Source organism: Delphinapterus leucas, chromosome 9 (assembly GCF_059928025.1).
Source record: "Delphinapterus leucas isolate spDelLeu-1000000601 "Yukka" chromosome 9, BTC_Dleu_Yukka2, whole genome shotgun sequence".
In the NCBI taxonomy this organism is placed as follows: Eukaryota; Metazoa; Chordata; class Mammalia; order Artiodactyla; family Monodontidae; genus Delphinapterus; species Delphinapterus leucas.
The window spans coordinates 6104751-6132494 of NC_143137.1; the positions used below are offsets into that span (position 1 = coordinate 6104751).

At 62.3% G+C, this 27744-nt stretch overlaps 3 protein-coding genes across 6 annotated transcripts; 1 reads left to right on the top strand and 2 right to left on the bottom strand.

Annotated features, from left to right (window-relative positions):
• Positions 1–83: 83 nt before the first annotated feature.
• SLC4A2 (solute carrier family 4 member 2) lies at positions 84–17815 on the bottom strand. Of its 2 annotated transcripts, none has more exons than XM_022577665.3 (23): positions 16897–17815; positions 13842–13955; positions 12023–12188; positions 11623–11861; positions 11424–11542; positions 9632–9864; positions 9390–9532; positions 7755–7935; positions 6328–6463; positions 6052–6217; positions 5792–5906; positions 5486–5670; positions 5130–5355; positions 4765–4980; positions 4534–4682; positions 4214–4408; positions 2305–2562; positions 2103–2192; positions 1735–1901; positions 1139–1392; positions 872–1041; positions 416–589; positions 84–321 (listed from the first exon to the last, which is right to left on the bottom strand). In XM_022577665.3, the coding sequence occupies exons 2-23, from the start codon at positions 13890–13892 to the stop codon at positions 241–243; spliced, it is 3714 nt and encodes a 1237-aa protein (XP_022433373.2). In that variant the 5' UTR covers positions 13893–13955; positions 16897–17815; the 3' UTR covers positions 84–240. The 2 variants fall into 2 exon arrangements, with proteins under 2 accessions (XP_022433373.2, XP_022433364.2); XM_022577656.3 differs by lacking the exon at positions 16897–17815 and adding an exon at positions 16210–16363.
• Positions 17816–18127: 312 nt separating this feature from the next.
• CDK5 (cyclin dependent kinase 5) lies at positions 18128–22046 on the top strand. Of its 2 annotated transcripts, none has more exons than XM_022577714.3 (12): positions 18128–18248; positions 18846–18934; positions 19026–19093; positions 19226–19286; positions 19384–19440; positions 20097–20192; positions 20331–20405; positions 20542–20638; positions 20811–20880; positions 21404–21464; positions 21576–21656; positions 21766–22046. In XM_022577714.3, exons 1-12 carry the CDS (start codon positions 18212–18214, stop codon positions 21850–21852), a joined length of 879 nt encoding a protein of 292 aa, XP_022433422.1. In that variant the 5' UTR covers positions 18128–18211; the 3' UTR covers positions 21853–22046. The 2 variants fall into 2 exon arrangements, with proteins under 2 accessions (XP_022433422.1, XP_089773326.1); XM_089917200.1 differs by having other exon boundaries at positions 18131–18248; positions 18846–18910.
• Positions 22047–23134: 1088 nt separating this feature from the next.
• Positions 23135–26979, bottom strand: ASIC3 (acid sensing ion channel subunit 3). 2 transcript variants are annotated; one of them, XM_022577735.3, is made up of 11 exons: positions 26409–26979; positions 25508–25658; positions 25181–25308; positions 24822–25023; positions 24672–24728; positions 24422–24569; positions 24035–24126; positions 23848–23927; positions 23675–23746; positions 23428–23486; positions 23135–23309 (listed from the first exon to the last, which is right to left on the bottom strand). In XM_022577735.3, exons 1-11 carry the CDS (start codon positions 26940–26942, stop codon positions 23231–23233), a joined length of 1602 nt encoding a protein of 533 aa, XP_022433443.3. In that variant the 5' UTR covers positions 26943–26979; the 3' UTR covers positions 23135–23230. The 2 variants fall into 2 exon arrangements, with proteins under 2 accessions (XP_022433443.3, XP_022433433.3); XM_022577725.3 differs by having other exon boundaries at positions 23135–23332.
• Positions 26980–27744: the final 765 nt, after the last annotated feature.

Genomic DNA, 27744 nt, shown 5'->3' on the forward strand with positions numbered 1-27744 from the left:
ATCTCGTTTCTGGGACAGAGCGGGCTGGAATCCGTCACCTCTCTTCCATTCATACCCGGCTCACACACACACGCGGCCGGGGATAGGTGGGGGCCGAAGCACTTTATTGCGGGGGCGCTGGTAAGGGGACTTTAAATTATTCACTTAAATAAAAATGAGGAGGGAGGAGGACGGGGCGAGCACCCCCCAGCCCCTGTTCCCTCTGTCCATCTGTCCCTCGGCTGTCCATCCAGGTAGCAGCTACACAGGCATGGGCATCTCGTTGTACTCGTCCACGCCCTCCCGCTCATCGAACACCGGCTCTGCCTCGTTAGCATCCAGCTGTGGTAGGGGCAGAGTCGGAAGGTTGGTGCTGAGCGCGACCTCTTGGCAAGACCAAGGTGGGGGCCGGTGGGGAGGGGCGCGGGAGCCTTACGCATTTCATCTCTCGCTCGGTGAAGATGCGGGTGAGCACCAGCATGCGGAGCGGCACCGTGAGGATGAGGATGAAGGGGAAGGCCAAGGAGGCAGCCGTGGACATGACGGCCCAGAGCACGGCCAGGCAGAGCAGCTGCAGGGCTGTGAACAGGTGCATACGGAGGGTCCGAACCTGGGTGGGGGGGTGCAGGGCAAGACAGGTGAGCCCAGGCTTCTCTCCAGCCTCCGAGCGCCCCGGTCCCCGGAGGGCCATCAGGCCTGCCACATCCAGAGGACGATGACCCCTCTCCCCTCCACAGGGGTGGGACGGAAGCGCCTCCTTGGGTGCTTACCGGAGATGGGTCTGCACGGGCTGAATGGTGGCTGGCCAGGGTGGGCAGATGGGGGGCTGGAGGGTGACCCACACAGACCAGGAGGGGGCAGAGGCACAGGGCCCTTCCGAGCCGGGTCTCACCTTCTTGACATAGGTGACGTCTGGGTGGTGTTTGGGTGGCATGAGAAGCAGGTGCAGCCGCTCATAGAACTGGATCCCGTTAAGGGAGGTAACTCCCATGTACAGAAAAATTCCGAAGAGCACAGCCAGGGGGATCTGCCGGAGCAGATCCCCGATGACCAAGGAGAGGCCTGGGGGAGGAGGAGAAGAAACAGCTGGCCCCAGGGCTCTCTACCCCAGTGGCCCCAAGACCCCTCCGAGAAGGCTGGGCGCGAGAGGTGGACGTACCCACAAGCAGGGCAACCAGCAGCCCCGTCACCCGCTGCTCCTTGACTTCCTGGATCTTGGGCTTGTCCCCGGGCGCCACAGCCTTGCTCATGACAGTAAGCGCGTTGGCATGCGTGACGGAGCGGACGGTGGCAGCAGCCAACCAGGGCAAGCCAAAGAGGGCACAGATGCCGCCCATGGCCACGATGAGCAGCAGGTCCAGGTGGAAGCCGGAGCCCTTCTGCAGCATGCGCTCCTTCTTGGAGATGATCAGCCTGGGCGGAGACAGGCACGCACTGAGCCCCGGGCCCAGCCTGGCAGACAACTGTGTCTTTCCAGAGTGCCGAGTCAGTCACCTCTGTCTGTTTCTGGAACCTGATGGTCCCTGCCTCTTCCGTCAGGGCGAGGGTCCCATCATGGAACTGAGTCCTATCTGGCCCTCCCTACCCTCCTGGACAGCTCCCAGCCCGTACTGTGCCCATCCGAGCAAACGTCAGTGGGATTTTCTGCTGCCTACAAAGTCAACTCCAGCAGCCAGCCTGCCGGGGGCTCCAGCCCCTCCACGCAGCAGGCGGTCGCCGTCTGCATGGCACCCCGCCTCTGCCAGGACCACTCACGTGGTGATCTGTGTCTCCATGAAGATAAGGATGAAGACCAAGATGGCGGGCAGCAGGCTGGCGACCATCATCCACACGGGGAAGGAGCTGCGCTCCCCCAGGGGGTTGATGACCCAGCCCCGCTTCTCTGGGGCTGTCACTGAGAATCCACTGGGCACGCTCAGCTTCTGCAGGGCAGAGGGTGGGGCCGGGGGCGGGTGAACCTTGGAGGGAGTGCCCTGAGCTGCACTGGGCAGGGTGGACGCCGAAGGCGTGCCGTGGGAAAGGCCTGGTGTCTGCCCACTTTAGAGGCAGCTCTGGACTTGGGGGCCTGAAGGGGAATGTCCAGAGTCCAACACCGCCTCACTGCTGCGCGCGCTCCGCCGTACCTGGGTGTAGGTGTCCTCAATACTGTAATCCACAAGCACCATGATGAGGATCGCGATGGGTACCCCAAAGTCCCCGATCACTCGCCGCACCTGCGGGCGAGCGCCATGCTCAGAGGCCCCACACCTCGCTGCAGCCCTGACTCCGAGTCGCCCCCTTCCTGCCCCCAGATCTCGCCTCCCTCGGGCCCGCCAGCCCACACACCCGGCCAGGGAAGAACCGGCTGTTCTTGAATTTGCGCAGGAAGAAGGCGATGAAGAAGGTGCCAGCCATGAGCACCAGCGACAACAGGGCCGTGTTGGGCTGGCCACGGGGCCTCCCCTGCCTGGACGGCCCGGCTGAGCTCTCATTCCTCGGCCCCGGCGTGGCTGCTTCTGCCCCAGCCCACGTGGTGTTCTCGCTACCGTCTGCCTCGGAGCTGTTGGAGGCCGAACAGCCATGGAGGGGATGTTCCTGGAAGATCTGGGGAGAGGACAAAGGATTCTATCAGCTTAACTGGTGAGACATCCGGGACTCAGCTGTATGCTGAGTGGGACAGGTAGGGCTGGGGGTGGCTGGCCCGCCCTCAAGGAGCTTGTCTTGATTAAAAAAATGACCAAGGTGACCAGATGTGAGCACAAGACAACTAGGAATTAAGAGAGGGGCTGGTCTGGGACTTCCCTGGCGGTCCAGTGGTTAAGACTGAGCTTCCAATGCAGGGGGTGTGTGGGTTTGATCCCTGGTCAGGGAACTAAGATCCCACATGCCACCCAGCGTGGCCAAAAAATTAAATAAAAAAAAAAAAAAGAGGGGTTGATCTAATTCGGGAAAGCAGCTGCAAACGAGGCTCCAGCCAGGCCTGGAGGAGCAACACAGGGAGTGTGGTGGGCCTTGGGGGCACATCTCCTGATCCTGACACAGACACAGACGTGGGTCTGATGCCCAGACCGTGACCCTGTCTGTCATCTTGGGGGCCTTTCCCTTTGACATTCTGGATTGTTCGCCGCTTTAACAAAAGCACAGGGGCTTCCCTGGTGGCACGGTGGTTAAGAATCCGCCTGCCAGTGCAGGGGACACGGGTTCAAGCCCCGGTCCAGGAAGATCCCACATCGTGGAGCAACTAAGCCCGTGAGCCACAACTACTGAGCCTGTGCTCTACAGCCCATAAGCCACAACTACTGAGCCCGTTCACCTAGAGCCGGTACTCTGCAACAAGAGAAGCCACCGCAATGAGAAGCCCGCACAACACAGCAAAGAGTAGCTCCCCGCCCCCCCAAAAAAAAGAGTAGCCCCCACTTGCCGCAACTAGAGAAAGCCCGCACGCAGCAACAAAGACCCAATGCAGCCAAATAAATAAATATATTAAAAAAAAAAAAAAAAATCCACCTGCCAATGCAGGGGACATGGGTTCAAGCCCTGATCTGGGAAGATCCCACATGCCGCAGAGCAACTAAGCCCATGCGCCACTACTGAGCCTGCGCTCTAGAGCCCGCGAGCCACAACTACTGAAGCCCGCGCGCCTAGAGCCTGTGCTCCGCAGCAAGAGAAGCCACGCAGTGAGAAGCCCGCGCACCGCAACGAAGAATAGCCCCTGCTCGCCGCAACTAGAGAAACCCGCGCGTAGCAACAAAGACCCAACGTGGCCAAAAATAAATAAAGTTATTAAAAAAAAACCAAAAGCACATATTACCTTCGTTATTAAAGATATGTGAGTCATCCACCTAGATATTCAGCCTCACAGGTAATGGAATAATTGCAGAGTAAGCTCATAAGGATCCCCCTTTTCACATCTTAAATTTTTGAAAATTTATTTCACAGAAGATACTGTGAAATATACGTCTTATATGCTGTGAAGCATGTATACTACTTTTGCAAGAATATATTTGCAAGTTTAAAAAAAAAACAAAAACATGAGTCTTTAAGACTGATCTGAAGCTCTGGTGTATATGTTGGTGACAGGGAGGGAGGGTGGGCGGGGAAGGGGTGGGGGCAGCAGGAAGGACCAGCCTAGGTTCCGTGGCTCCATGGGGCAGCCCGGCCTCACGCTCAGAGAACAAAGGGGCAGGACGCCCCCGGCTCCCTCCAGTCCCAAAGCCCGGCCCCTCCTGGGCCAGGTTCCGTCAGGCCCACCCACCTTAACCAGCTTGTAGAAGGTCTCGTAGATGAAGATGAGGGAGATGAGGAAGGCGAAGATCTCCTGGGTGAAGCGGGAGACGAAGCGCACCAGGAAGCTCCCCTCCAGGGCCACCATGAGCAGGGCCAGCAGCACCAGCCAGAAGCCAATCCACACGCGGCCCACCAGGTACTCCAGGTCGTTGCTGCTGCAGAACTGGGGCGCGGTGGGCAGTCAGGCTCGGAGCCCGGGGGGGCTAACGGGGCGGGAGTGCTCGGGGAAGAGGACGGGGAGTTGAGCTGGGCAGGGAGGACGAGCCCGGGTAGCCCGTGGCCCCTCACCGAGAAGAAGGCTTCCTCGAAGACCAGCAGGGGCCCCGAGAAGCCGATCACCAGCAGTGGCTGGGCCCCCAGCAGGCAGAAGATCACGCCCTGGACTGCCGTGGACATGATCAGCTCCGATACTCCAATCAGGTCATGCGTCTTCTCTCCTAGGGCGGCAAGAGCCAGCTCAGCGGCTGGCGGCCGGGGGGACCCGTGCGCTCCCCACCACGACCTGAAGCCTCTCCTTACCCAGCAGCCCCCCGAAGGTGATGGCAGGAGACAGGGCCGCGAAGTAGATGAAGATGACGGCGGCCAGGCACTGGGGGTTGAGCGCGTCTCGGAAGTCGCTCAGGTAGTGGGGATAGCGGCGCCGCACATCTCGGATCAAGCCCCCAAAAGGCCGGCCCGTCCGCCGAAGGGGATCGTCTTCCACCACACCTGCCACCTCTACCATCTGCAGGAGCGCTGCAACCCGGGCCTCCATCAGGGCGCCCGTCACAGCCCTCTTCCTCCCGTCCCGCTCTCCTCCGCGTGCAACAGACCACCCTCCAGCCTAACCCCCAAGCCCCCAGCCGGCAGCCCAGACCTGGCCCCCGGCCTGCACTGGCCCGTACCCTTATCTTGGGCTGACTTGGGCTCCAGCCCAGCCCCCGGAGGCAACAGCCGGACCTGCTCCTCTCGCTTCTTGAGCATCTGCCGCTGGAAGTGAGCGACGGATCGTAGCAGCTCCTCGCCCTGCACCTCCGAGGGCGGCAGCACCACGCTGCAGTCCAGGAAGGCGTTGATGGCCGTCAGCAGGTCCTCCCGTTCGTCTGCCAGGTAGGCTGCCTCGTGGAATTGCTGCCAAAGCGGGACAGGGCTAGTGAGGACACGGGACGAGGGCCGGGGGCCTGGGGCCAGGCTCGGTGAGCTGGGTGGGGGCATCCCAAGTGGGCTCTGGGGCGCGAGGCCCGGCCGGGCGGCGGCTGACCTTGTCGGACATGAGGGTGGAGATGGAGCGGCCGATCTCATGGTAGTCCATGTTGGCACTGCTCGGGCCCAGCAGCAGGAAGAGGAAGCGCACGGGCACCGGCACCTCCAGCACCGCGTCCAGCTCCGCTGCCTCCCGTAGCCGCACGAAGGCCATGGTGGGGCGGGAGAGGAACTCCACGCAGCCTGGGGGCGTGCAGCCGGCATGGGCGCGGGAGCAGCAGTTGCCTCCCGGCCCCCAGCGCAGGGGTGCCCCCGAGGCAGGCCCGGCCACCCGCACCCTGCCCCCCGAGCTCGCCCCACATACCCACAAGGACCACCGTAGCCTCGGCGTTCTCAGGGATCTTCTCCAGAAGCTTCAGCTCATGCTTGGACTTGGAGCGGGTGATCCCAGCCGGAGGAGCTGCAGGAGGCAGCTCACGCTGGGGATGCAGAAGAGCAGAGCTCAGCCTGGCTACCCCCCACCCCCGGCCCCGCCCGTTCCCGCCCGACTCGCTCGGCGGTCCCGCAGCCCGAGCCGCAGTGGCGGCCGGACCTGACCCAGGCAGGGTCACTTTCTCCCCTCACCTCTCGCTCCACCTCCAGCCGGGTCTCGGGAACACCTCCAATGAGAGGCTCGGTGACGTGGGGGTCGCTCTCGACCCCCTGGCCGTGGTGATGCCCCAGCAGGGAGCCCAGGGAGCCGGCCGAGATGTTGCGGGGAAAGGAGAAGTCCTTCTCATCACTCGGGTGGCTGGTGGGGCAGTAGGCAGGAGGTGAGGAGGGCCGGCGGCCGGCGCTGGGCACGGGCGGGCGCTGGGCACGGGCGGGCGGGCGGGCAGGGTGTGGCGGGCGGTGCCTCACCTGTGTTTCAGCAGCAGGGCCCTCAGCACGTTGGCTCTGTCCTCGGCCTTGATCTGGTCAGAGATGACCATCTGCTCCACCACCTGGTGGGCCACGCCAGGCAGGGTCTGCTGGTCCAGGTCCAAGAGCACAGCCCCTGGAATAAGGACCACCGCGAGGGGCCCTCATCCCCAGGCAAGATGCAAGGGCGGGGATGGGAGGGAGGGAGAGCGGGAGCGAGGGCAACCAAGTAAATGCGGCCCAGGGATCAGTGAGCAGGGCCCAGCTCTGCCCGAGGCCCAAGTCCCACGGCCTCTCTGACCCATTTCTTCCAGCCCCCCTCTCCCCGCAGGAATGCTGTGGGGCTCAGCAGAGGCCAGGGAACCCCTGCCATCAGAGAGGCCACCGGGGCCGGGTCCTGCCCAGATGCCCCTTCCGGGAAGCACGCAGCAGGAAGTGCCCCGGGCCACCCCCTCGGCCTAGACTGCTCTTCACTGCCAGCAAGTGCCTCCTCTGACTTCACTCTAGGGTCCTAGTTCTGCCCTCTGGAGCACGACACAGCCGGTCTGCGTCCCCGTGGCAGCCCTGGAGCCATCTGAAGACGTCCCCCTCCAAGTCCAGCAGCTGCTCAAGGACAGTTTCTAGATCTCTCCACCCCGTCACTGCTCTGAGCTGCCATTTCATATAGAAATGAAGGTCCTTTCAAAAGTCACCAGGTCATTTTTCCGTCAAGGTCAACTCACAGGAACACAGAACTAAAGACCCAACAGAACCGAAGGCCCCCCGAGCAGCCGAAACCAAGATCGCAAAGCCCGGCGATAAAGCACCCGCACTTTGGCGCCTTACCCCAAGCCCTCAAGCCTCACTCAGAGCCTAGTTAGTTTCTGCTAGTTTGGAAATAATTCTGACAGCAGGTTTCTGAGTCCTCAGCTGCTTAGAAGCAGGCCTGCTGACAGCAGCTGGGAGCGATTCCCCAACAGGAAGGAGGAAACGAGCAAACAGCAGAACATCAGACACAGCGCTCGCGAATCCTGCATCCGTGCTCATGCAGTCGTTTACACAGCCCTACTACACGTTAGGTCACATTCCCCAGAGTCTCTAGAATTTCCCAAAGCGTTCCACTAAAACTGTTTGACAACACTGCAGCACCCGAAACATACCAGCTTCCGTTATCTGAAAATATCACTTAGAGAAGCTGTTTGCTGAAGATGCCAGACAAGAGGAGAGGGTCAGTCCTGCCCCGCAGTCACCCAATGACAGAGCCCGAGGAATGGCAGGCATCGTGAGAGGTGATATCATGACAGGAGATGCTCCTTCCTGGGCTCTGGTGACATTACACACCCTGCTGCTCAAGACAAATGTGGGACCGTGTGGTCCTCAGAGAACGGGCTCGGCGGGCGAAGGGAACTCCTGGGGCGATGATGGGCAGGGGGTGGGGCATGGATTACCGTGGGCCAGGGTCCGGCGCAGCTCCAGGAGGCTGCGGAACGAGAGGGAGGCCACGTGGGGCTTCCCCCAGCGCTCCGTCTCTTCCTCTACATCCTCCTCGAATTTGATCCAGCGCGCCGTCTCCCGCCACTGAGGCTCCTGGTTTTTGTCCAGCAGCAACTCATTCAGTTCCACAAACACCTTGGGGTGAGATGAGAGGGCATGGCAGGACGGAGGGCACAGGCATGGAGGCTGGGCGAGTTATTAACCCATCTGAGACTGTCCCTCGTCTGTGAAATGGGAGTAATACCACCCCCATTACTAGTGTACAACAGTGACCTAATGTATAGCACAGGGATCTATACTCAATATTTTATAATAACCTATGAGGGAAAAGTATCTGAAAAAAATAGATATATATGTACGTTTAACTGAATCACTTTACTGTACACCTGAAACTAACACAACATTGTAAATCAACTATACTACAATAATGATAATAATAAAAGGGCTCTAATGGGGGCTAAAAGGAAAAGTATACAAAACATTTAGCACAGTATATGACTCCTAGTAACCGTCTGATGAATGGTCACTACACACACACACACACACACACACACACACACACACACACACAAACTGGAATTTTTTTTTTTTTTTTTTGGCCTCGCCACGCAGCATGCGGAACTTCCCTGACCAGGGATCGAACCGATGGGAAGTGAGGAGTATTAACCACTGGACCACCAGGGAAGTCCTACATTGGAATTCTGTAGGATTCATTTATATGCGTTCAAGAACTGGCAAAACTAATTGAGAGTGACCGCCGAGCGGTCACCTCTGAGGGTGGTGACTAGGCAGAGGCCCGAAGGAACTCCCTGAGTGTGGGAAATGTCCTATATCCAGGTAGGGTCGGCCAGGTATTTACACGCGCAGAGTGTGTCACAGAGCTGTTTGCTTAACCCGAGTGTGCTTTACTGTCTGTTCGACCGCAATAAAAAGGTTACCAAAAATAGCCACTGGGAGGGTCAGGGTTCAGGACCAGAGCCCTGAAGTCTAAGGTGGGCAACATCACTACGTAACTGAGTGGCCTTGACCAGTCACTGCCCCTGATGTATGGCTGATGCCGCCTGGGCCGTCATCCTCACAGGTTACGGGAGGACTGGATGAGCACAGAGGTGACTGGATTCTGAAAAATGAAATGCGCTGCTCCACGGAGTTGCCTCTGGCCCAAACGGTCCTCAAACACCTCGCTGCCAGCTGCCAGAAAACGGGCATGAAAGGGAAGCCGACCTGTCTAAGATGTGAGCCAGAACCGTAAGGCCCACACCAGCAACAGCAGGTAATACCGTAATAACTGTCTGGGGGCAGACAGCTACTAGACTTACCGTAGTACACGTGTCGTAATATGTTTAAATGTTGAATCGTTATGTTGTACACCTGAGGCTAACATAATATTGTGTATCAACTATATTTCAATTAAAAAAAATCAGTGCTCTTTGAAGATGTGTATATTGCACTCTTGTGCAGTGTACAACCTTCAAAACCATACATGGCAACCCTGGTGCTCGAGATGACCGCAGGTCTGAGAAGCGACAGGGGCTGTGGTGAGAAGACGGATGGGGAGATGCTGCAAGACCGTGAAGCGGAGAAATTACCTCGTGGGGCTTGTGGGGGGCCCGGGGCCGAGACCGAGGGGTGGGGCCAGGCTCTCGCCCTTCCCGGCCACTCTGCACAGACGCTTTGGCATTCTTCCGCACCAAATGTCGCCGTACCCCAGGAACGTCCTCAAACCGGTGACCTGTGGGCGGGGGGTGGAGGGACAGGGTCAAGCGCCCCTTCCTCTTACCCCCACCCTCGTTCCCAGCAGCTCCGGGCTTGGCCCAGGCCCAGCACTCACTCTTCATGAGGTCTAGGTCGGCCGTGGCCAGCGTCTGGGCCTCGCTCTCGTCCGTCGGGACCCGGGGCAGCAGTGCCTGCTCAGCCCCAGTCATGCTGCCGATGCGTCTCCTCTCCTGCAGATTGTAGCTGCGGTGCCCAGGCTGCGCTTTGGCCAGGGGGCGCCCAGAGGCACCCCCATCATCACCTCCCGCTGTGACACTGGCCACAGCCGCCACCTCTTCCACCAGGGCTCTGGACAGACAAAGCAGCCGTGAGCCTGAGAAGGCTGGCCCCTCTCCCTCGGCCGGGAGCCACGCAGGAGGGACCCAGGAAGGGGACCCCGCTGGACCTCACCCCTCCTCGCTCCCCACTCTCGGTAGGTGCGGATGTGAAAGAGTGAGGATTCTGGAAGCAGACCGCCGCATCTAAATCCGGCTCGACCATTTACTGGCTGTGCCCCCCCCCAAGCAATCACACAAGCCACCCGGAACATCAGCTCAGCAGCAAAATGGAGCTGAGGGCAGCCTTCCCAGGTGTGGGGAGAGTGAAGTCCGGAAAAGTACCCAGAGTGGGACCTGCTTCCCCTCCCAGGCACACCCCTAACAATGGACTCGAGGTTCACAGGGTCCCGTGTTTCTAACCAAATGGAGTAAAGTACATGGAAATGGGCCTTTGAAACTGTAGACACCCCACCCCTACCCAACAGTCAAGGAGGATATGAACCCCTGTCCCTTACAGATTCCAGCTTCTGCTCCCGTCCCCCAAGCTGCGATGCCTCCTTTCTCTCTGCCACTGCCAGTGGGTCCCTGTCCCTGCCGCACCATTCCAAACCGTTCTCCCGGCATCTCACCTCCCACAGCTCCCAGCCCCCATCCCCTGCCCATGACCAGTCCCTCCTCTGCCAGGCTTTCTCCACCTACACCTACCTTCCGTGCCCTCGCTTCTGCTCACACCCCTGCCCACAAATCTGACCCACTTTTCCAGTGCAACGCCGTGCTCTCTCTGGGGCTCCGCCACCTCCTCCTGGCCGTCCAGCCACCTGCAGGCCTGCGTCCCCAGTGCAGACAGCCAGCGCGGACCCAGCTCCATCCACATTGTCCTATCTCCCCAGCGAGCCTGTACCGCCCTGGAGGGGCGATCCGCCCTTCACTTCCCCGGGTCCTTCACACTGCCTGGCACCCAGAAACCAACAGGGAGGTGACAGTAGTGACCTTGAGACCCAGTTCAAAGTGATTTCTTCCAAGAAGGCTTCTCTGGCTAACAACCCCAAACTCCTATCACCTACTGGTACCGACACTACACCTGAACCAGGTCGTCTGGCACAGAACTTGTTCTGATACCATTTCGTGAGACCACAAGCAGGGTAGACTGGCAGCTAGCTCCCCAAGAGCAAGAGGGGGTCTCCTGTTGCTCTCATACCCTTGGGGTCCCGGGGGTGCGTGGAGGTCACCCGTCCAGTCCCTGATCCGGGGTTTGACGCTGCTCCACCTGAAGCCACGGGCAGGGGGGGATGGCAGGGGGTGGGAGGAGACGGCTTAGACCACACATCTCTTCCGTGCCAGGCCGACCCATACTTAAACTTCCGTTCACACCACCCTTTAACCCCTACTACCACCTTGCAAGAAAAGTTCTATTATTCTTGGTTTATAGATGGGAAAACAGGCTCACAGACACTGTGACTAGTCCAAAGTCAAATCCCAGCGGCAGGATTGGGATTTCTGAACCTGTCTGAGAACCTCAAGGCTCCTGCTTTGTTCCCCACCTCAACTGGCTGGTGCCGGCCCGGGAGGTCCCTGTCTGGGGACACTTACCCAGTCTGGGCCCCTTTGGTGGCCTGGGGAGCTGCCTCGTGGTGGGGCAGCACTGGAGGGGGAGACGGACTGGTTGTTTCCGCCTTCCGGTCCGCACCTTCATCCTCCTGGAGAAAGAACTAGAACAGGGACCCGTGTGAGCAGGTGAGGCCAGGCCAGGGGTACCGCAGACATCCCCAGGAGCCCTGCCCCCGCTCACCTGCACGGAAGAGGGTGTGGACGCAGGGGGCTGGCTGAGTGCCCGGGCCCCCTCGGCCTCACTGGCCTCATCCTCCTCTTCCTCGCCCTCCTCGATGGTGGGGGTCTCCCCGGTCGGGGAGGCTGCAGGGCGCCTGCGCGGCTTCCGTCCTGAGCCCTGGGGTACCTTTCGGCGCCTGGCGTCGGGAGGCAGGTGGGTGGACAGCGGGTGGTGGATGTGGTGGGAGGACTGCCGGTGGTCTGCAGGGAGGAGGGCGCTTAGCTGCCGGCGGGCACGGCTCCCCGCTCAGCTGGCCGGCCTCCAGCGCCCCCCACCCAGGCCCCCGGCTCCATCCTGGCTCCATCCTGGCAGCCAGAGCACCCCTGCCCCCCGCTCACTCCGCCTCCCCGAGCCCCCTCACATTCAAAGTCTGCCTCCCCGTAGCTTCGGCCCGGCTCCTCCCCTCCTCGGGACCCGGCCTCCTGCAGGATCTCCTCAAACCGCTCCACGCCCAGGGTGCGGTGAAGTTCATCCTCGTCCTGCTCAGGGAAGCCTGGCGTCACAGGGCCCAGGCTCTCTGGCTCCGGCTGTGGAGAAGAAGGGGAGGTGAGAACGCACGCACGCACGCACGCACGCACACACAGGAGACGCTCCTCGAAACCCCACCCCGCCTAGCGGCTGAGTCCAGTACCACCCCCCGCCCCGGCTGCCCTCCCCTCGAGTGCCAGGGCCTCGGGACTCAGCACCCACCGCCCAGCGGCCCGTCCCCCGGGTTCCGGGCTCTCAGGACCCTGGCTGGGCGCATTCCAGTCAGTTCTAGGGCCTGTGGAAAGCGTCTGCCCTGGAAGCCTGAGCAGAAATCCTGTGTGTCCAGCCCGCAGGTCGAGGTCGGGTGTGTGATCTGGGCCGTTCACCTGGCTGATAGTAGTGAACGCAGCCCCTGTGCTCGGGGATGGCGACTGAGCCTGAAAAGTAACTTCTGCAGGCGCCTGCGCTACCTGACCCGGGCTTGGTCTGAATCGAACTAGAGCCCAGCTCCTGGACAGGGATGCAGCGCTTCCCCTTGGGAGTCCGGAGCCCGGGGCCTCAGCCGCTGCGGTGCCCCGCCCTGCCCCCACCCTCACTCCCCCCACCTGAGTCATACTGCAGGAGCGGCGGGACTGCGGTGGCCTGGCGCTTTGGAGAGCTCAGCCTAGCTAAGCAGCCGGCCGCCCAGCCCACGGCCTTGGTCCAACCCCCCCCACACCCCCTCCCCCTCCCCCCGCCGGGCGTCTCAGCTCCAGGCACCGCTAAATATTTGCTCGAGAGCTTCTGGACTTGAAGGGCATCGAGATCTCCAAGGGCAGGGGTACCAGAGCAAGGAAGAGCAAGGGGGAGGTAGGCTGGGAAGAAGGGCGGGCCTTGGAGAGTCTCGGAGGTGGGGTCACGAGCAGCTGGGGGTGGCAGGGATACTGGGCAGGAGAAGATGCAGGGGTGAGGAGTCTGCTTCTCCCCAGCCCACCTCCGCAGCTCTAGCCCGGCTCCCCCCGCACTGGGCCTCACTCTCACCAGAATTAGCACGCGGGCTAGCCCGGGGTGGGGGGAGGAGGGTCAAGAACCCCTTGCACCTGAGGCTGAAGGAGGAAGTCCATGGCCGGCAGGGGTGAACCCGGGAGGGAGGGGGAGGGGACCAGCCGGCGCCTCTTCCTGGTCACGTGCCCCGCTGGGCCAAGGTGACCAATAACGGGCTGATTAGGGCACTGGGGTTAATCATTAGCCTTCCCAGGAAGATGGGAGGGGGACACGTGGGGCGGTGGCCACGTGGGGGCCAGGAGGGGCGGGGCTGAGTGGCACGTGGGGCCGGGGGTGCAGCGGTCTGCCCAGAGCTACCTTGCAGCAGACGGGCGCCGCCTCTGAGACCCAGTCAGAGGGGGGTCGCTGGCTTAGAGACCCAGGCTTCCCAAAGTTCCTCTCTTGCTGAGGCTAAACAACAACCCGGGTCTTCAGGACACAGAGCCTCAACTCCCTCCCTGGGACCAGAAGCTGTCTGACACCCACCCCCGCAACCGATACCTGTCCCAGACCCAGTGCCCCACGCAAGGCCCGGAGCGGGGATGGCGGTGCCCCTCCCAAGTCCCTCCCAGGCTCCCCTCCCAGGCCTCTTCGGACACACACGCCCCTGCTTGACACAGACCCGCACCCTGGCCAGAGCCCCGGGGGTGATGGTGGAGAGGGACAGAGGGGCAGTGGGCAATACTCACAGTGCGGAAGGAATCTGCGCCCGAGGCGGGGCGCCGGGGGGCGCTGCTCATGGCCAAATCCTAGCCCTTCTCGCTGTAGCTGCGGCTTTCAGGGCAACAAGGCGGCGGCATAACCTGGGGGTGGGGGGTGGGGGAGGAGCAATCACTGCATGAGAGAGGTGCCAGGCCTGCAGGGGCACCCCAACATTGCACAGCCAGGGGAGGGCAGGGCACGGGGCTTCACGGAAGCCCGCCGGCCACGAGGGGTCTCCTGGTTGCACAGGAGACTATGAAAGGCCTTAGAGTGGCCCTTGGAGGGTGGGGGGAGAAAAGAGAGTTATTTATGGGAAGAAAAGAGAGGAACAAAGAGAGACAGAGGCAAGGACTGAGGCACAGGAGGCCACAGAGGGCCAAGGGACTAAGCGGAGTGAGGGGGAGAGAGCCGGGGGTGGGAGATGCTGGCGGGAAAAAAAGGCAGACAGGAGTCAAGGCCCAGACCCGGAGAGAAAGCAGCGGAGATCAGGGAGGGGAGACAGAGGAAGCAGGGAGGAGAGGCCGAGCCAGAAACGGGAGCGGTGGGAGCGGTGACCCAGCGGTGGCACGGCACACTGAGGCGGGCTGAGACCAGAGAGGGCTGTGCTGGGGGGAGTGAGACACCCCTTGAGGCAGAGACGACGGGTGGATGAAGGAAGGGAGAAAGAGAGCTCTGGAGAGAGCCCAAAACAGCAAGCAACGGGGCTGTTCATGGGCCCCCTCCTCTGAAAAAAGCCCAGCCCCGAAGTGGGGGGGGGGAGGCTCCCTGGGGGAGGGGCAGGAGCCGAACTCCACTCACTCAGTGGGAGGGAGGAAGGGAGGCTGGCAGGCACAGGCCGGGCACGACTTTATAATGGGGGAGGGGCACGTGACGACCAGAAGGAGGGTGGGCACAGAAACTCCGAGGTTCTGCCCTCAGGAACGGTCCAATCCCTCCCCTCCCCAAGCCTGGGGCCAGGAAAATCTGAGTGGCAGGGCTGACGCCCTCCTGACCGTGACTGTAGGGGTGTCTGGGGAGGACACCGTGCGGGGGGAGGGCAGAGAAAGAGCTGCGGTTAGGGAACCCGACCAGTGCCAACTGGGGTACCTATTCCTAGTGGGGGCAGTGCTGGGGACACCCAAGGCTCTGCGACGGCAAAAGTACCGAAGCTCCCCAGTGTGTCACTGGGGGGTCAGGGTTACCGGATTTAGGGCCAACTCGGGGGTAAGACAGGTCAGTGCAGGGTCAAACAATGTAGGTCTGGGGGTCAGTCCGGGGTGGGGAGCCGGGAGCGACACATTCCTGGCCGGCCTTCCAACTCAGCTGACTGCCCTCTTCACCTCCCCCTAGCAGGCCCTCCGCCAGGGCAAGTCTGGTGCGGGGGAGAGGGGTGCTGGGGGAGGAAACCCGGTCTGGGAAGGAGTGCCGGCACCTGCCGGCGCCACACGCCCCGCTCCAGGCTGTGCCCTCAGTGCGCTCCTCCATCCTCCCCTCCTCCCTTTACCTCCGCCCCCCCCTTCGCCCCCGCCCCCACCATCCCAGAACACAAAGCAGCCTCTGTCCAGAGCATCGATGCCGATAATCCGGGCTGGGGGCACATTCCGGGGACCAGCCCCGACCAGCCCGGAGGATTAGCAACTCTCCCCTGCCCAAGGGATTAGCACTCCGGACCCCCTTGGGGGGCATTAACCACCCCCCAGGTGAATTCGCACATTCCACAGCTCTTCGATGTGCGCCTGGCGGGAGTGGGGAGCGAAGGGAGGAGGGAAAAGTGGACCCTGGATTTCAGGCGGCGCCGCCCCCCACACCCAGCACAGAGCTCCCCACCCAGACAAGCCAGCCCCCCAGGAGCTAGGTCGAACTCTCCGCGCTCGCCTTTCCCATCCCCACCCAGCTGCTCCCTCTTCTGCCTGACCCCTTGTCCTGACCTGACCCGCCAACCCCTTCCCGGCTCCGCCTCCCAACCCCGAGATCGGGGGCAGAGGCTTGGGGCAACCCCTAGGCAGGGCACCCTGGACGGGCATGAAGGATAGAGTAGGGGACCAAAGGGGAGGGGTGTCGTCTTGGAGTCCATCCAGGAGTTGGGAGGGCCGGCGGCGCCTCCCAGAGAGTACCCCCTCCTGGTGGCAGGGGGCGCGGCACCCTCGCTTTAGGGAACTCTAAGAAGCGGACCCTGGATCCCGCTTCCTACCAGCAATCACTCCTCTCGCCTCCCCATCCTTCTCCCCAAGACCTCGCTTCCCCGCGCCCCAGTCTCCGCCCTTTCCTGCACTTCCACTCCCTCCCAGCTCCGAGTGCCGAGTTCCCCCCTTTCCTTTCCCCTCCCTTCCTCCCTCCGCGGCCCTGGCCCTCCCCCTCCGCCACCTCTCCGCTTACCCGCTTCCTCTGAACTTCGTGCTGCAGGGGTCTCGGGGTCTCTCCCCCTTCTCTGGAGCCCTCGCGCGCTCCCGACGACTCCCCCGTGCCCACCTTGGGGCGCGCCCCCGTCGCTCCCAACTTCTCCCAACTCAACTTTCCCCCGCGCCACAGGCAGGCCAGCCCCCTGCGTGCGCGCCCCCTGGCGCACCGTGCGCGGCCCCGCCGCAGCGGGCTGGGAGGCGCGGAGTGGGGGCCGAGACCTGGGGGCGGAGGCGCGCTCCCAGGCACGGCCCGGCACTGGGAGCCCAGCGCCGAGGAGGCAGCCCCGGCTGCCTCCTCGGCGCGGCCCAGCGAGGTTGCCGCCCCGGGCTTCCCCGCACGGACGCCCCGGGGACGTCGTTTCTTGGCCCCATTAGGCACCTCTGGGCGGAAAGGGGCCTGCCTCATGCTGGGGATCCCAGGCAGGAAAAAGGAGGCACAAAGATGATCAGGAAATTCGAGGCGGAGGAAGTTGAAATATAAATGCATCGGGGTCAAGCTTCTCTCGCGGCCGCGGGCGTCCCCCGCCTCCCACCCGCAGTTTCCCCAGTGCCTCCAAGAAAGCCCCTGTCTTTGCCTGGAGGACAGGGACGGGGGGTGGGGGGAGGGCGAGAGGGGTGATGGCGGGGATGGATGCCCATTACCCTGAACTTAGACTTTACGAACCGGGGAAATTCTGCCTCGGAGAGATTCCCTGCGGTGACCTTCCTTCTCAAACCCTATTCATAGTCATCACCTGTCATTTAAAGATCTCTGTGTGTACTTCTGGTTTTCTAATAAATTATAACTTGTTCCAGATAAGGAATATACGTTTCGCTTCTTTAGTCTGCCACCGGCTGAAGCACTGCAATGTGCATGCAGAAAACGTTCAGATATAAACGAGTTAATTAACCAATGTTTAGCACCAACTTTGGTTCCGGCGCTGAGGAGTGCTGTTTGGGGCAGTTATCATCCAGGTCACATCCCTCAAGAATGCAGTCATGAGACAGAGAGAAGCCGCAAGAAAAATCTACAATCAACTCCTTAAGGGATGAGGTCAAGGCTGCTTCAAGTGTAGCTTCTGTCTGTCCTTCTGTCTGTGGAGGGCAGTAACCAACCTGCCAGCCCTCGGCCACACCCTGGCCGACTCCAGTGGGCCCGGGCTCTGCAGGGGGTGGGGACACCCTCCCAGTGTCCAGCCAGCTTGCCTCGGGATATCAGAGTGCAGCGAAAGGCTGGAGTTGGGTGGGCTCCGAGACGACAAACGGGGCTCACAGGAGAGAGGAGTCTCTGGCGTTTGGTGAATCCAGTCTCCACTGGGGCACACCTGCCTCTCTTTCCAGCCCTGCGGTCAGCTGGTTCCTGTGAAGTCATCGTCAGCAAGATATGGCTCAGAGCCATTCCCCAATCAATCCTGAGGTCACCAGATGGCCTAGGGAGAGGTGGAAACCCGTGCTGGGATTGTCAGGGAGTCGATGGAACCTCAGTATCATCAACCGGGGCAGAGCAGGGCCACCTGGGCTCAGGATGCAGGCCGCCAAAACCCAAACCTTAGAAATTGCCCTACCCCCACCCCTGCTGCCTTCTGGAATGTGTAGTCCCGGAGAGGTCCTTCTCAGAAGAAGGTTGTAAGCGCTGAAAAGGAATAACACTAGCAGGGAACACTGGGAGCCGCGCGCGACGGCGGGGAGCCGGGAAAACGGACACGCGATGCTTTCTGGGACTTGAAGTCCAAGGGTTGACTCCGCGGTCGAACAGGAGTCCCGGGAGGCAAGCGCTGCAGAGAGCCTGAGCGCGGCCTGCTGGGGGTTGTAGTCTTCTTGTTGCCTAAGGCCCCGGACATTACTGGGAAACCTGGCACCCTAGGACTACAAGCCCGAGAAGCCCATGCGCAGGCAGTGGGGCGGGGCAGGACCGGAGGCTGGGGTGCCGCCTCCTCTGCAACGCCGGGCCCGGAGTCTTAGAACCCAGGGCCCGCAAGGGTCCTCGCGCGGCTGCCGCGATGCAGAAATACGAGAAGCTGGAGAAGATTGGGGAAGGTAATGGGACCACGAGATGTTCCTGCAAGATCTCTTTCTGCAGACCCTTTAGCATTCCTTGCATCCCGGGCTGCTGTACCGTCAGCAATACCCACAGACTCCAACCTCAGCACTTGCTGCAGCCCTGGCCCTGAGCTCAACACTCCTTGCAGACACCAATCCTCCCCCGTTAGCATTTCCCATAGACGCCCCCCTCCCAACCTTAGCACCCCTGTAGACCCACCTGCGACCTCTGCACGTGCTGCATTTCCTACCCTTGTCCTCAGCGCCACTTGCAGAACCTCACCCACAGTTCTCGCAGCAGACCTCCAACCTCAGCGTTCCTGCCGGCCCTCATTCCTCTCCCAGACCCCTGCTCCCTATTCTCAGACCCTCCAGAAGCTCGGCCTTTATTGTAGACCTCCTCACCCAGCAGCTGCAGCCTCTCCCTGTTGCAGACGCCCTTGAGCCATCTGCAGGCTCCTCCCTGCCACATCCCCCACTCCTCCAGGCGTCAGAAGTAACACACCCCCACGCTGCTTGCTCTCCCGGCAGGGACCGCCTGGGTTGGGGAAGGGTGCCCCATCCTTTCCCTCAGCCCTGACCTCCTTCCTCTAGGCACCTACGGAACAGTGTTCAAGGCCAAAAACCGGGAGACTCATGAGATCGTGGCTCTGAAACGGGTGAGGCTGGATGACGATGATGAGGTAGGACGGGGGCACTGGGGCCACGGAGGGGTTGAGGGCCTAGGCTGGGCGGGACGTGACTGTGGCCCACCGGGCCCCCTCCAATGTGTAGGGAGTGCCGAGTTCTGCCCTTCGGGAAATCTGCCTACTCAAGGAGCTGAAGCACAAAAACATCGTCAGGTGTGTAGATGGGTGGGGTCCTCCTTGCCTGTGTGGTCTGGTGGTGGGGGCTTCAGAGATGGGCTGGGCTGACACTGGGATAGTAGGTGCAGACTTGCGGCGCTGCCCGGCTGAGCACTCGCTTCTCCCTAGGCTCCACGACGTCCTGCACAGCGACAAGAAGCTGACTTTGGTTTTTGAGTTCTGTGACCAGGTGAAAGGGGGACTTGAGGGACAGTAGCCTTGGGAGGATATAGGGACCCAGACTGAGGTTAAACTCTATCCCATCCCCCACCCCATCCCTTTTTTAGGACCTTAAGAAGTATTTCGACAGCTGCAATGGTGACCTAGATCCTGAAATTGTGAAGGTGAGGATACTGGTTTCCTGGGAGCTCACTGGGGCTGGGGTTGGCGTCCGGATTCAATGGACATGCTCTCAGGCCCTGCACGGGGACACTCGGGGCACGAGGGGAGGAGAAAACCCTGGTTCTGTCTCCGAGAGCTTCCATCTTAGCAAAAGCACTTTCACGTGATCGCTTTGACCTGAAGGGAACACTCTGATGTCAGTGATAGGATTTACATTTGAGAGGCAGGAAAATGAGGTTCAGAGAGATTCATTCATTCAACAAATACGTACTGAATGCTTTGCAGTGTGCCAAGCACTGTTCTAGGCCCAGGTTCCAGGGCAAAGAAGTGCTGAATGATAATACAGCACAGCATATGCGTTGTTGGTTATGATGTTCGTGTTCAAACGAGGCCAGGTAGGGGGGAGATCAGTGTGGGCTGGAAAGGTAGGAAGGCCCACCAAGTTGTCAGTTCTGGAAAGGTGGGGACGGGGGCCCCCGTTCACCTTTCGAGTACCCAGCAAAGAACGAAGTAGATCCTCGATAATGAAGGGGTGATGCTGGGCCGAGCTTGGTGCTGAAAGACTGCTGGGGTTTCAAGGCAAAGCAGAGGGGAGCGTGACCCATCGTTGGGCCCGCTTCCAGACGGTTCGATGAACTCCTCCCTGCCCCTCCCCCAGTCGTTCCTCTTCCAGCTGCTAAAAGGCCTGGGATTCTGTCACAGCCGAAACGTGCTACACAGGGACCTGAAGCCTCAGAACCTGCTCATAAACAGGGTACCTCTGGGCGAGAGGACGGGACCTCAGGGAGGCTGGCGTGGGATGAGGGGAGCTGGACGGGAAGGCGGGAGCGGGGGGGGGCTGCCCTCAGACTGTGGAAGAGCCCCTCTCCGTGCCCCTCCCCCTCCCCCTCAGAATGGGGAGCTGAAATTGGCTGATTTCGGCTTGGCTCGCGCCTTTGGGATCCCTGTTCGCTGTTACTCAGCTGAGGTGAGCTGCGGGGCCGGAAGTGGGGGTGAGGGAGGAAGTCCCCAGCCAGCATCCCTCAGCTCCTCCGGGACTCCTCTCTGAGCGCTCTCCTCCCCAGCCCTCAAACTGGGGGTCCCTGTGGTGGGGTCCTTTCCAGGTGGTCACGCTGTGGTACCGCCCACCGGATGTCCTCTTTGGGGCCAAGCTGTACTCCACGTCCATTGACATGTGGTCGGCGGGCTGCATCTTCGCAGGTGACACGCCGGGATCTGCGGGGGCAACTCCGTCTCCCGTTTGAGTGAACAAAGAGGGTCTGGAGGGTCCCCTCTGGGGAAGGGAGTGGGGCCCCTGGGTGGGGAGGAGGCAGGGCAGGGCTGTGGGGGGGGCTTCTTCGCCTGTCACCCCCGCCCCCCGCCTCTCTCCCAGAGCTGGCCAACGCGGGGCGGCCCCTGTTTCCTGGCAACGACGTAGATGACCAGCTGAAGAGGATCTTCCGATATTCTTCCATCTCCCTTCACCTCAGGCCCCCTGGGAGGGGATCTGGAAGGCCCTGGAGCTCAGAGTGCAGGCAGGGAGGGCGGCGGTGGGCTGGGCTAGGCCTGGGGGTGCCTCAGGGCTTCTCCTGAGGGCAGAGGGTGCCCGCCGCCAGCTGGAGAGCGCGCAGCCTGTAGGCAAGGAGGGCTCACTCCTCCAACTGAGAGCCGAATCCTTAGGCTGAAGGAGCCGAAAGGAGCAGGGGGACGATTAGTGAGAGTGGGGGACTGCTGACCGCTTCATCAGGACCACGGACCTCAGGGTTTAGGTCAAAGTCGTTAACGGCTATACAGAACCTGGCCTGCAGAAAACGGCACGCAGCTGGGACTGCGTATGAGGGTCGCGTGGGCCGGGGGCCGCCTTCTGTCGTGAGCTGGGGGATAAAGTGAGGGGGGCAGGGGTGGGTATGAGGAATCCCCCTTCCCCAGGGGAAGAGCCCCTCACCTGCCCCTTTCCACCTGAGTGATCCTTGACCCCGTGGACACGCTGCTGGGGACACCGACCGAGGAGCAGTGGCCCGCCATGACCAAGCTGCCGGACTATAAGGTGTGACGGGTAATGGGCTCATGCGTGGTTCGTCAGTGGCGCCCCTTAGGTCCTGGCCCTAGCAGCCTCCAGGCCCCCGCACCCCTGGCTGACTCACCCTGCCCCCCACAGCCCTACCCGATGTACCCAGCCACAACGTCCCTGGTGAACGTCGTGCCCAAGCTCAGTGCCACAGGGAGGGACCTGCTGCAGGTGACCAAGGGCAGGGTACGGGGGCTGGGGCTGGGGCACTTGTCGGGAGGGACCCGGGGAGCGCGGGGCTCTGGGCGTGAACCTGCCTCGCCTTCTTCTGTGCGTCCAGAACCTCCTGAAGTGTAACCCGGTCCAGCGCATCTCAGCAGAAGAGGCCCTGCAGCACCCCTACTTCTCCGACTTCTGCCCCCCCTAGGCTCCAGGCCCCCGGCAGCCAGGCTGGGGCCTGGCCTATTTAAGCCCCCTCTGGGGAGGGGAGGAAAGGCAGGGATGCACGGTGTGCCAAGCTCCAGCTGTGCTGGGCCCAACCAGGGTGGAGGCGCCCTAACCCGTGTTCTTCACTCCCTCCGTGGACTTTATTTAATTTCATAAATTGGCTCGTTTCCCACAGTCTGGCTGATGTGCTGGAAAAGTGGCTCTGGGTGGGGGGGGCGTGGTGCTGGGGGGGCCTGAGGCTCTGTTTCCTTCCCCACCCTCTGCAACCCTGCTTCCAGCTCCAACACAACCCAGCTGTCCAGCCCTGGCTCTGCTACTCTGAGTGGCTGGAGGCTGGGGGTTGGAGGCTATGACCCTTACCCTTAGGTCTGCACCAGACCCTTACCCTTAGGCGCTGCCACCACACGTGTGCGTATGTGCTCGTGCCCTTCCCTTTCTCTGCCCAGGAGGCGTTAGGCTCCCAGTGTCTGAGAGCAAGGATGGGCTTCCACCAGAATGGGGAGAAAAGAGCCGGGCCTTTCTTTATGGTTCTTGTCCCACGTGTACCCGCCCTGCCACTTCTCTCTTCATGCCCCCCACACCCAGGCCCTCAGGCTGGGACAGGAGGCACCCAAAGCAGTGGTTGGGAGCGCCCCCTCCCCGGTTCCCTTATTTGTCATTTTCCAGTATTTAGGGTGCCGAGAAGGAGCTGAGAAAGCGGGCCTGGGCGTGTGCTTACTGGCAGGGGTGGGAAGGGAGGGCCTGGGCTCCCCCCCCCCCAAGCTGGGGCCTGCAATTCTTGTGCAAAGGCTGCGGAAGCAGGAGCGGTTCCTGTGCGGGGCGGGCAGGCTGACACTCGGTCCCAAGTGTGAGAAAGTCACAAATGCCTAAGACAGGACAGCAGCTTGTGTTCTTGGAAGCGGGCTAGCCACGCCAGCTTCTCCCCACCTGCTCCGCCGCTTCTTGCCGGGCTCTGGATCAGAGCCTTCTGCCAGCCCTTCCCTGATCGGACCCCAAGTGCGGCTGTCCTAGCACCGCCGCCTCTGCCTTCACACCCAGCTTTGGGCTGCGTTCACTCTGAGATGTCGGTTTGACAAACTCATTCACACTGAGGTTCAAGTGACCCATGCCCGCTTACTATTCTTCTCTCGTCGAGAGATTTCTGGAGGTTAACGTTTCAGACATCACGTCTGCTGGGTGATGGCTGGCAGAGGTCTTGTGCCCGAGTAGGGCTGATTGTGGCCTGGCTGGTCTGCCTGTAAGTGGAACAGCTGAGGCTGAGGCACTAGAACTTTATTTGGGGTGAAGGTGGAAAGACACGTGCGGGCTGGCCACGTCCAGGATGTCAGGGTGCGGCCGTGAAGACGCAGACGCCCCATCTAGAGCTGGGTGACGAGGTAGCAGGTGCGTTGAGAGGAAGAGAGCGTCTTGGTGACGGCACAGGGAGGGGTGGGAGGCCTGGGGAGACACGGACCATGGCCCTGGGATGGGAGGCCTCTCACCCACTGCCCTGCCCCTGCCCTCCAGACTGGAACTGCCCCATCTCCCTTGACCTTAGGGGGCCATTTCTTGTTACCTGGAGCCCAGGCTGAGGTGGGGAACTGGGGTTCGTTGGCTGCCCAGCCCTTCCTGAAGCTGTGGGAGGAGGGTCAGAGATTGGGGGTGGTGGCGACGGGGATCCTCCCTCCCAGAGAGCAGCCAAGGTCACTGCACGCCCCTCCCCCATCACTTTTTCTCAGCTGGGTGGGGGGGTGTTCTACACTTAGGAGGAGAGGCTCAGCACCCACAGTGGAGACGGCAGGGGAGGAGGAGGGGGCTATTACCAGGTTGGCACTGGAGTGCCTTTGGGAGCGCTTTCGGTTCCAGAAGTATCCCAGGACTCTGTCCCGGAACACCTGGGGGAAGCAGTGCTGGAGGTGGCCAGCGCATACCTGACCCCTGGATCCTGCGGCTTGACTCTGCCCGCCTCCCACAGCTGGAGCCCAGGCCCACCCACCTCACAGAGGTAGTCCAGGATCTCAAGGACAGTGAGCAGGCTGGCACCGATGAACAGCCCCATCTGGCCCCCAATGTCACCTGTGGAGACCGGGTCACCTGTCAGCTCACCGCTACCTGCTCTGCCCACACCTCCCCAGGCCGCAGGTTGCCTGCACGCGCACGCACACACGCACGCACACACGCACCGAGCAGCTCCGACATTTCGTAGGCCTTCTTCTGCTCCACCATCTCGTAGTTGAGGGCCTCAAAGAAGATGTCCAGCATCAGCACATTCTCCCTGGAGGAAGAGAGACCAAGAGTGTTCGCTGGACGCCCCCAGTGCCAGCTGCTGGCAGGAACAGGTGCCCCATTCTCTGGTCTCTGAGTCCTTTGATGAGCCTTGGGGAGGGGTGTCACCGTCCCCATTTTCAGAAGAGCTGGCGTCAGAAAGGTTAAGCAGCTTGCCCAGAGTCCCCGAGCCTGGTAATGATGTGTAGCTTGGTGTCCCATCCCTGGGCGCTGCACACGGAGGCTCGGCCCGGAGGCTCGGTGCTCGCCTTAACCCCGGGCCCCCGGCCCCCTGCGGGGCTCACGCGATGTAGGCCTCGCTGCGGTTGTGTTTCCGGGCCAGGTAGCGGGCGGCGGCGCGGCTCGGCATCCGCACCATGGAGAGCTCCTTGGCGTAGCGCGTGCTGGCGCACGGGTTGGGACAGGTGCACGCGTCCTTCTGCAGCATGGCGTCTGCGGGCCACAGGCGCCTGGGTCAGGGCCGCCCGCCCCACGGGGTCGGGGTCGCGGGTAGAGCGGGGTGGGGACGGGATGCGGGAGAGGCTTGCCCCTTACCCAGCGCCGGGTGGGCACAGTCCTTGTACTGCGGGGGGCTGCACACTGGCGCGCCGCCTGCACGGGGCGGAGGAGACAGCTTCAGGAGCGGCACCCCCCAGGCCTCCCCGCCTCCCCGGACCCCCTCCTCCGCTGCCCCCAGCCCCTTACCTGGCATATGCATCATTCGGCAGCCGCACTTCCGAGCCACATAGCGGCTCTCGCAGGCCAGGCGACACCCTATTAGACTATAGGGAGGGCTGGGGCCTAGGCTGGGCCTGGGGGGATCCAGAGGACCAGAGGGTTCTGGCTCAAAGTCAGGGTCCAAAGAGACAGAGCTGCAGTCACCCCAGGGTGGCGGCAGGAAGCTCAGCTGTAGGCAGACAAGTTAAGGAGGCTCTGGGAGAAGTGGAGGCCTGCGTAGAACGCGAGATCACTGGGACAGTTCTGAGGAGCTGGGGCTGGGGTCTGAGGTGGCGTGGGCTCAGGAGGGAGTCGGAGCCCGGTTTCGGAGGCACCAGAGAGGATGCTTGCTGCTTCTGGCAGGACACAAAAGTCTGGTAGCCAGGGGCTGCCCCAAAGCCCAGCTGGTCAATGAGCGGCGGCTCCTCCTGGCTGTGGATCTGCACTCGGATCCCCACCTCAAACGGCGTCTCCTCTGTAGGGAAGGGGGGACCCTGAGTCCCAAGAGGCCCCCTCCTGCAGCCCCCTCTCCCCAGGGCTGTGACCAACTAAACCCACCCACTTCCCACGGGAAAGGACAGGCCTGGGCCCCCACACACACACACCTCCACTTCTTCCCAGGGCCTTCTGCACCCCACCTGCCACTCCCCGGCCTCGCCCGTGTGCCCCCGCACCCGTGTCCCTCCACACGGGCAGGTACTCATCCTGCTGCACGTCCAGCAGCACCTCCAGCCCGTTGCCCATGCCGCCCTTGGGAGTGGTGAGCAGCTCTGCCCCTTCGGCGCCAGAGTTAAAGGTGTAGCACTGCCCCATGCGGGTGAAAACCTGGGGCAGGGCAGACAGATGGCAGACTTCACCAGGGAACCAGGAGCTCAGGCGGCCCTTTCCCCTGGGCCAGTGCGAGGACCGTGGGACCCCTCCCCCCCATCCTCTATCTGGGTCTCTTCTTTGAACACTGAAGCCCACATCTTAATGCCCCGAGACCCTCCCTCAACCGGCACATGTAGCTGGACCCTCGCTGCACTGTGACCAGCTAACCCTGCCCCTCTCTCACAGGAAAGGACAGGCTTGGACCCTCCAGTTCCTCGCTCCCACCTCCGCCCCCAGCCCAGGGCACAGCCTGCAGGGCAAGTGTTTCTTTGGAGACTGGCATGAGGAAGAGGGGCCCAGCTGCCCCCCTTCAGGTCTGGCAGCATGTGGAAGAGGCAGCGGGGAAACCAGCACCCTCCCCCTGGCAGAGAGGAGGGTCTCCTGCCCTAGAACACCAGATCCCCCCACCCCCCAGGAGCAGGCTCTCCACAGACCAGACCTTGGGCCCAGAGCCAGCCTGGGTGAGTGCCCCTGGCTGGGAGGCGTGACCTTGCATGCTGCAGTCCAGCTGAGCAGCAGGGAGGGGCCCAAGGAGGACAGCTTCCTGGCTGAACAGAAAGGCACTGGTGGGGTGGGGAAGGAAAGGATCCCCCAGCATGGCTGTTAAGGTTCCCTGGCTCTGGGGGAGTGTGGGTCGGCAAGGCCCGGCAGGGACCGCCTGGCGCTCCCGGGCCCCTGGCTGGACGGATCGGGCGGCCGGCTCACCGTGGTGAAGTTCTCGGGCCCGCACAGCCAGCCTCGGTAGCGGCAGGCCAGCAGCATGTCCTCGAGGGCGTGCCCGGCCCGGGCGTAGAGCCTGGCCACGTCGAAGGTGGGGCTGGGCATGAAGCCGGGCGGCGCAGGGGGCTGGCCCAGGGCACGCAGGTAGGCAGCGTGCTCCGTGGGCTCCAGGCCCAGCAGTGCGGGCCCGGCCCAGTGCAGGTCATTGGGCGTGAGGCGTGAGCGGCGCAGCGGGTTGATGTTGCACAGGGTGACGGCCGGGAAGGTGAGCCGGCGGCTCTCACGCTCCTCCAGGGCCGTCTCGTGGTGGAACTCCCCGTAGTAGCGCACCCTCCCAGCCACCTGGTAGAGGAGGGTGGCCAGTGCCAGGAGCACGGCTGTGGTCCACAGCCCCCGGCGCGCCATCGGGCCCCCCGGGCCGAAGACGTGGCCCAGGCCGTGCATCGAGCAGCTGCTGGCAAACACGCGGATGTCTGAGGCCGGCGACTGGGCCTCCTCCAGCCCTGAGGGGCGCTTCATGGCCGGAGCCCAGGGTGTGGGGGAGAACCAAGCTACAGAGGCTTAGGAGGAGGAGAGAGGGTTGGTCCGAGGACTGGGGGGGCTGAGAAGGGGGTTCAGAGGGTCAGGCAGGGGTCACGCGGGTGTTGGGCCAGGAGAGGAGAGGGTGGGGAGGTACTGGCCTGGCCGGTCCAGCTCGGCCTCCTCCAGGACCTGGCTGTGGCTCTGCTGGGCGCGGTGCTGGGCTGGGGGCTCCGAGGCAGAGACCAGGTAGGGTGCAGCCGACAAGGCCAGCAGGGCGGCTCTGCTGGAGGCGGTTCTGCTGAGCCGGAGCTGCAGAGGATCGGCTTTCAGCGGCCTGGGGGGCGGGGAGGTCCCTGGGGCCCCAGGCGGAGCCATTAGTGCAGCGTTGGGGGGAGGCCTGGCTGTGGAGACCAGAGGCGCCAGCAGGAAACCACAGCAATCCCGGGTAGGCTTGAGGGGAGCCGAGAGAGAACTTGGGGCTGGGGGTGCCCTCGGGGCCCTCTAGGTCCCCAACTGCAGCCCCCGTATGTCGGGCCTGAGGGTCAGTCGCTGACCCTTGGCCCCGTCCCCGTCCTCTGCCCTCTCCTCCCTTCCCCTAACCTCACGCGAGACCATCTGCCCTTTCGCAGAGCGGAGCTGGCTCCTGACCAGGCTGGAAGGTGGTGGGGAGTTGGTATCAGCAGACTCTTCTGAGCCCCCAGCGGCCCGGCCTGCTCTGGGTGCCAGGTCTCCTCCGGCCCCACGTGCAGAGGTGGTCTGTCCCCAGCGACCCTGTCTCCCAGCTCCCCATGCTCAGGCC